The sequence below is a fragment of the Varanus komodoensis genome, unplaced genomic scaffold (assembly GCF_004798865.1).
Source record: "Varanus komodoensis strain SLA01 unplaced genomic scaffold, ASM479886v1 scaffold5, whole genome shotgun sequence".
In the NCBI taxonomy this organism is placed as follows: domain Eukaryota; kingdom Metazoa; phylum Chordata; class Lepidosauria; order Squamata; family Varanidae; genus Varanus; species Varanus komodoensis.
The window spans coordinates 47,884,428-47,892,790 of record NW_025336087.1 but is presented as its reverse complement, the minus strand read 5'-3'; the positions used below and the strand labels follow the sequence as shown (position 1 = coordinate 47,892,790).

The 8,363-nt window shown below is 49.0% G+C and overlaps 1 protein-coding gene across 1 annotated transcript in view; it reads left to right on the top strand.

Moving 5' to 3' along the window:
- Positions 1-5,927: 5,927 nt before the first annotated feature.
- RORB (RAR related orphan receptor B) overlaps positions 5,928-8,363 on the top strand; it is a 158,590-nt gene continuing 156,154 nt past the window's right edge. Inside the window, exon 1 of the mRNA XM_044446387.1 lies at positions 5,928-5,991. Coding sequence (XP_044302322.1) covers positions 5,985-5,991 — 7 coding nt within the window. The 5' untranslated portion in view covers positions 5,928-5,984. The remainder of the gene's footprint in view (positions 5,992-8,363) is intronic.

The following is an 8,363-nucleotide window of genomic DNA, read 5'->3' as shown; positions in this document are numbered from 1 at the left end:
TGGGGATATCCCTTTCCTTCAGTAGAGCCAATTCCTCCTGCTCCATGGAATCTTCCAAACTTCCAGAACAGATTTGAGAAGTAGGAGCAGGGAATCACTTAAAATCCTGCTTCTCCCTGCCCAGAAGCTTTCAGTTGGTGGAAGGAGCTAGGTTCTGCTCATAGGAGATTTGGTGTGTTCTGTGACTGGAAAACAGGGACTTGGTTTTCATGGGAACCCCGAGTCCCACCATGCTGCACCTGGGTCCATGGTGGCTGAAGGGGCAGAGCCAGTCATCTTTGAGTGACTGGGATGACCTGTAAACATAAATACCGATCCGCAGCTGATGTAAATGCATCAGGGATTCTAACAGTCTAATGGAGACCTACGCATTGCTATTGTAAAATAGTTAGGAGTTAATGGGGACAGTTGCTGAACTATTGAAAACCAGCAAGAGCTCTCTCAGTAGATCTCACTCTGACTTTCTGTTCTAATGCATTATCTCTTTCCTCAGATTTTTTTTTTATAATAAGTTTTATTCAAAATAACCCTAAAACAAAGGAAAACTAAAAACAACATCCATCATCAGAAACATCAGACCTGCTGGGTCATCCCCCACATTTTTTTTCTGTTTATGATAACTTAAAACATATTTAAATCTGTACAAAGTCCCGTTTCTCTAGCCAATAATAAAAAGAGTCCCAAGTTTGATAGAAATCAGTATCTTCTCCTTCAATGACAAAGTCAATCTGTCCATTTCTGCACAGTGCAAGATCTTTTTTAGGATCAGTTCATCGGTGGATGGTTCTTCACTTTTCCAGTGTTGAGCAAATGCAATCCTCGCGCAGTAATTACATGTAAGATCAAGTACATTTCTTGTTTACTAATATCAACAGGTATAATGCCTAATAAGAAAACATCAGGTTTAAAAGCTAAGGATTTTTGTAACATTTCCTCAAGCCATTTATGTATTTTAATCCAATACTTTTTTGCATTATCGCAAGTCCACCACATATGATAGAAATTACCCAATTTATGTTTACATTTTCAACATCCATTTGACATATTTGGAAATTTCTTAGTTAATCTATTTGGTGACAGATACCATCTATAAAACATTTTATACAGGTTTTCTTTATATGAAGTTGCTAATGTTACCTTAATATTTCTTTCCCACAGCTTTTGCCATTTTTCTAATTGAATATTATATCCAAAGTTTTGTGCCCATGTTATCATAGTTTCCTTAACCTGTTCTCCTTCCTCAGATTTTGACACCCAACATGGCTCTGCACCAACTGAATGTACCCACTACAATGCATTCCACAGTCCTACACAACATGGATATAGAAATCTTTTCGAAGATGTACCTATGAAAAATACTCCTTCAAGGTATAAAGTCTGAAAAGTGCTGCGATACCCGCTATCAATGCCAAATATTGATACCAAATATGAAAAGGAACTGGGTTGGGAATAAAGGATTCTCTTTCCGTTAACTGCAAGCATCGTATGGAATTTATTTATTTATTAAAGGAAATACAAGGTAACTAACAATTGATTAAAACTATAATAAACCCAACTCCCCATAATAAATATTTTCTGATACCAAGCCTAAAGAACATACCACCATCAGACCAAATCAGAAACAAATTCCCTTAGCAATTAACTTACCCAGTTCCAGAGGCCTTCTAAAAAAGAGTTGCAGGATGGGATTTTCCAGTTCCAGGATATTCCACTCAATGTTCTTTCCTCTCCCCCGTTACTGCCTGCCACTTCCAACAGTATGGCAACATGGAGGTACCATTAGGCATGTTCCACCTTCTCTGGAAAGGTATCACAATACCTAGCAGACCATCCAGTCCAACTGCCTACTCAATGCAGGACTCAAGTCACCCATCCAGAGTTCCACCAGGTCCAACCCTGCTTGGTTTCCAAGATTAGGCAGGATCGGGCACTTCAGACTACATGGAAGCTCAATAAGAATTTCCGTATAATGTGGCTGCTACTTGCATCGTCATAGCATCATGCAGCAGACCATTGGGTCGAACAGCCTGCTCAGTGCTGGACTCAAGTGCCCTTCCAGATTGCCGCCAGGCCTGACCCTGTTTAGCTTCCAGTATTAAGCAGGATCAGGGTCCTCTAAGGGATTTTTCTTCCTAATTTGTTTTTAAAGTATGTAAACAATGGGGTTCCTTCAGCCCTGCTCATATTTCCCTCTTTTGTGCTGAGATCAGTTGAGATCAATATACATATAAATTTATTTCTGAGTTTTGCAATAGAACAATCTCATAACCATATGCTCTAGACAGACAGTTCCAGATAATATTCTGGTAGGACAATGTTTGACATCAGCATTCACAAAGAAGGTCTCCTGGGAGCAAATTTATTTCAACTCTAAAGTCTGCTGTGCTTGTCATGACATTTTAACGGATGACATATTTCAAACTCTTCATGCTAATTCATCTGCATTTTTGGAATCTTTTAGCCTTTTCTATCTCAGCCATGTGAATTCTCACAACATTCCATTTTTTACCAAACTGTATTTTTGCAAGCAAAATCTATATGCATAAGAATGAACTGCAAAACAAGTGATGTAATATTACTGTAAGCAGGGGATGCATGTGCAAATATATTCTCGGCTTTTAACACTGTTCACTATCCATCTTTATTCCTTATAACCATCACTGAAAAGACTTGTTTCAGGCTTTGAATTTTGGAGGGCTTACTATTCTGTGAATGAGGTGGGGTGATAGCATGAGAAAAGCATCCTCCAAAATCATGCAAGGTGCCATCTCTAAAAATGAGAGGCGGACTCACCACAGATGCAAAGGAGCATTTTTCAGAACACAGGAAGAGCCCTGGATCAGACCAAGGATCCCTCCCATCCAGCATTCTGTTCACACAGCGTCCCAGAGGGTTCCCCCAAGCAGGGCATGAATGCACCTCACCCTCCCACCCAACTTCCCCAGCAACTTGTATGCAGAGGCAAACCATCTAGAGCCCTGGTCAATGATAGCTCTGGCCCGTATGAATGTGCCCAGTCCCCTTGGAAATCCATCCAGATGCGTAGCCATCACTACATCCCATGGAAGTAAATCCCATAATTCAACCATGTGTTGTGTGAAGAAATACTTTATTTCTCCTGAAATCTCCCACCTATCTGCTTCATGGGAGAATTCTGGTTCAACAAACCATGCAAAATTCTGTACACCTCTATCATGGCTCCCCCTCATTCACCATTTTTCTCAGCTATATAATCTCAGCTGTTGTAACCTTTCCTCATAGAAGAGTCGCTCCCCCCCACATGATTTTGTCCTATTCTGCACTTTTTCCAGCTCCACAATATCCTTTTTAATTGTAGTGACTGGAACTGTGCACAGTATCCTAAATGCAGTTGCACCTTATACTTGCATAAGGCAAGTTTGATCTTATCAGTTTTATTTTCAGTTTCTTATGCCTAACATGGAGTTTATCTTTCACAGTGGCTGCACAGAGTCGTCATTTTCATTAGCCTGTCCACCACCACTTCAAGATCCCTGTCTTGGTAAGTCACCACTTATTAGCTCAGATCCCATCAGCCTATAATTGAAGTTGGAACTTTTGTCCCAACGTGCATTACATCACACTTGCTTACACTAAACATTTGCCATTTTGATGGCCGATTCAGAGACATCCATTTGGTTTTAACCACCCTAAACAGTTGGGTGACATTAGCAAACTTGGCCCCTTCACTGCTCACTCTTAATTCCACATTATTTATGAATTATTTGAAAAGCCCAGGTCATAGCCCTGTGTGTTTCCACTGTTTATGTCCTTCCTCTGGGATAGAATACCATTTATTCCCTCTCTCTGCTTTCACTTACTGATCCATAAAAGGACTTCTCTTATTCCGTGACTGCTAAGTTTGCACAGGTGTCTTTTGTGAAGGTCTTTGTCAAAAAGAAAATTATTTCATAAAATTAAACATTATTCTCTCCAGTTTCCTTTCTTAAATGGATCTTCGTGGGATCAGGAGCCTTAGCCAAACATTTTCCTTAAGACTGACTGTACATTTGCCACATATCAAAATGAAGTTTTACTGGCTTTTAGAACAAACACCCCCCCCCCAAAAAAAAACAAAAAACAAACCCAGTTACATTTTGTCTGTGTAATGGTTCACTTTAGAAAGCCTGTTTGACTGTCCACCTTCTTCTTTGGAACTGCTTACATAGGTCTGGACCAGAGAGATGGAAGGAAGAAATCCTTAAAAACCTGGGCTTGGTCCACCTGTAGCCCTTCATCAGTGAGAACTGGGACCTCTCTAGGGAACTGCAGAGGGGAAGCCACAGCAGTGTGTCATTTGAGCCAGCTTCTCTAGCTCTGTGACACCCACCAGCATCTTCCTTCTGGCTAGTCCTTCCATAGACTTGACTGTAGGCTTTGGAGCATTCCCAGATGACTTTCCCCAACGAGTCCATTCCCTTTCCATACATCCGTTTGAATATATCGTTGTTCCTTCATATTGTATGCTCTTAAACTCGGTCTCTTAGATATGTGTAAGAAAAATTAACAGATAAGCATCTTTCCCAAATAATTGCCCCCTTCTCCTCCCCACCCCGCGCTTGAACATTCGCTCAGGACAGGAAAGAGCGGGCAAGTCCGCGCTGGTCCCAGTCTGAATTTCAGGGGCCCACATATTGTTGTAAAGTCTTCAAAACTGCAAAAACTGCAAGCGCATCTTCTCGACATCATCTATCAAACTGTCCTCAATTATCCTGTTGGCTAAACAGAAGGACCCATTCTACAATTTCATATAAAGCGAAGCAAGAAAAGTGGGAGGGAACCTCCCAAATTAATAAACATTATTAGAGGCTGAGGATGGGGGAGTGGGGGGCGGCAGGGACGCGGTGCACGAAGCGAATCGCGGCGGACACCGCCGCTCCGCAAATCTTGGCGGGGTTTTGAAAACGGGGCGGGGCACGCGGCGGACTTCCTCCTGGGGGCGAAGGTGCCGCTCTTCGCCGCTTTAAAACGGCGAGCGTGGGGCAGACGCGCAGCCGGGCAGGCGAGCCCGGAGCCGCGTCCAGCCAGCGCGCATGCCCGCGGGATGCAGCGGGGCTGCGCTTCGCCCGGCCCGCCCGGCCCGGCCCGGCGGCCCGGCCCCGTCCGCCCGTGCGCCGCGCCTCCTCCCGCCGCTTCCTCGCGCGGCCAGGCCGGGGCTCCCCTCCGCCGGGCTCCCCGACCCGCGGCCCTCCGATTGGCCGAGGCGCTGACAGCGGGCGGAGCCTCGGCTCGCCGGCGCCGCCCGCCCTCGGCTATAAGCCTCTTTGCAGCTTTCCCTCTCAACCTCTCTCCCTCTCTTGTTGGGCTGCGCGTCCCTGTAAAACTGCACGGTGCCCAGGAAAAAGAAAAGGAAGGGAAGAAAACGCTGCAGCAGGGAGCTACTGCACCGGCACGGAGAGATGTCATGTGAAAACGCACATGCTCGGCCAGCCACACAGTCCGCCTTGTTCTTTTCCTTCGCCGCTCGGCTTTTTTGAAACAAATTCCCCTCCGCCTTCCCCTCCTGTTTCTCCTCCATTGTAACTAACAAACCAACTACAACAACCACCCCTCCTCCGTCTGCTCCAGTCGCCGCCGCCGCCGCTCCTCAGTTCAAGTGCTCACAAAAGAGGTCTTTGGGAGAGCCGGGCTGCGTGTTTCTTGGAAGGGCGAGGGCGAGCGGGCGACAGACGCGCAGCGGGCGCTGAAGCCGAGGAAGAGGGCAGCCAGCGACGCGCACTTCAAACAACCCAGAAAGACATTTTTTGTTCCCTTTAGAGCTTTTCTTTCGTGCGTAAGAATTGGCGCGCGTGGAAAAAAAAAAAAAAGCGGGGGGAAGGCGAGGCGACGCGAGAGAGAGCCACCTTGGAGGAATGCTTTTCGCGGCAGCGCAGACCTGCTCCGACCACAGGCTTCGCTCTTGCTGAGAAGGGGATTTTAAGGTGATTGAGCTACATGACTGCGCGGAGCAGGGCATCGCCAACATCATGCGAGGTAAGGGGAGGGAGCGCATTCGCGGGACGGGGCGGCAGAATCGGGCCACGCTCTCCATCGGGCGCTCGACGGCTCCATGCGCCGATGTTGTTCGAAGTATTTTCGGGAGCGAGCCGGAGGGGATCGGATCGAAGCGGGCGAGTGAAATGGATGCTGACGTGGTCAGAAAGTTCTCCCATTTGTGTCTGTTTACAACCCTCCTTACTTATTTCTTTATCCCATTATAAGGAATCTTTGCAGAGCTGGCCCTTTCTAGGGAGCCACGCTTTCTTCTCCCACTCCGCTACTAGAAGTTTCAGCGCAGTTCGCTTAGCGGGCTGCGCTGCATCGTAACCGGAGATCGAAAGAGTAGCACTTTCTGGCCTTATAGGAAGGCGACCAGCCGAAGGGAGGGAGGGAGGGGAACAGAGCGCAATGACTCCCCATTGTTTTGGAGAGACGGCCTACAGCCGTGCTCGGTCTTCTTCGGGTGGGCCCCCCGCACCCACTTCTACCGAGCAGGTGGCCTGTGCGCGAGCATGGCGAGGCAGCTTTGTTCTTTGCAGAAGGACGGAGCAGCGGCTTACCTTGAGAAGGGCTGAAGGTGAGCTGGCACGCAGAGCAGGGAAAATACTCCAAGGTTCAGAGAGAGCTTCTCAGAGCCCCGTTGCAGGACATGCTCCCCTGAAATCGGTTGCAACCAGAGTTGTATCCAAGCGCGCTCCAACTCGGGTCCCATCCATTTCATTGCGATTACTCCTAAATTGGACCAACCACTCATAGGCCCACAATGGTGCCGGGCATGCCTTCTCCCAGGCCACCTGTGGGGCTGCGGAAAAGTCCTGCGCAGCAACTACGAAGTTTGCGGTTTTAGCCCATCCCGTTGCTTGCGCCCACCGAAAAGTCTCTGTCCCGGTGACGGTCTTGCAGCCTTTCTCGCCTCACTGTCTTCGGGACTAGTTACTAACTACGTGACTCGGTCCGTCCGTCCATTGACCGAGTCTACGCACTGGCCCTCGCCGTCACTTTGCATCCAGGCTTGGGCTGGCGAGAGGAGTGGGCTTAAGGGGCTGGTGAAATGTTGGGAGGGCAGGCTGAGTTTCCTGCAGCCGCGGAACATCTTTTTTCTGAAGGCTGCCGAGAGTGAAGCTCACCTAGGAGGAGTTTCACTCTCCTCTCCCAGAAACTCTCCTCTCCCCAAGCGTGGAGCTGACTAATTCTTTCATTCGCGAAAAGTTCCTGGAACTCACACCTGCTCCCCCACCCGACACACACACACACCCACACACCCACACACCCACACACCCACACACCCGCCCTGCGCTCGGGCTTCCACACAGGATCGTCCACATGCGACTTGCCTGTTGCCCCAGGATCACCCTGCCGTTTCTTAGCCACATCCTTTTTAACCCACGTAAGCCCGAGTACACTGCTATAGGTAAGGCTTTTTTAAAACTTCTGGCCTGATCCAGATGCATGAACGGCGGTGGCAGGCCAAAGAGAACGTGCTTTTGCAAGAACGAGCGTTTCTACAGCTGTCTGCGACTAAATGGGTTGCACATTTTCCCTGCCCCCACAAAGAATTCCTATCTGAAGTGTGTGTGGAGGGGGGGGATGTCCTATTGGTGTCGCCTTATGCCCTGGACTGCCAAACTTTCGCCACAATCGTAGTGCCTGCAACTTTTTCCATTTCTCATCTTGCTCATCCAGTGTAGGCTGCGGGCCTTCTTCCGTAGCACGGTCCTAATCTTGTTTCCCTGCCCTTCCCTCGTGATGCATCGGGCTGTACATCCAAGGAGCTCTTACAAGAGGCGCGCTTGCTCCTCGGCCACCCAAACGCCCGAAAGATCGGGGAGGTCGTGCATGGCCCCTGCTCTCTCTGCCGCTCACGCATTGACCCATCCAGGAGCTGGGCGGATCGCTCCCACCCGGCGAAGCGCGGTCCCAGTTACGCCGGAGTGCGAGGCCCCCTCAAAACTTCTGTAATAGCAAAAGTAGCCGAGGCAGGACTCCGCCAAAGCATCAGCCTCACGGTGATGGCCGAATTAAGTGCTGTGTGAACTTTCTTCTCGGCTGGCTGGCTGGCTGGCTGGCTGACTCTCCCCTCGGCTGAGTAGGAGGCGGGGAAGGCGAAGCGGAGAAATCGGAACTGACAGCATCCCGCAAAACAAGACGCAGGGAGGGGGCGTATTCGCTGGGCCTGGCGGGGAGCGAATCGCGTGCGTGTGAGCGAGAGAAATCGGGCAGTGGCGGCTGGAGGGGTGCTCTTTGATGGGCGCCCCGCCGTCTCTAGAGCGCGGGAGGGGGGGAAGGTATCGAGAGAGGAAGCCCTTTGCTGGTGGACGGGCCGGGACGGGACGGGCAGCGGGTAGAAGCCAAGCTGACTTGTTGGT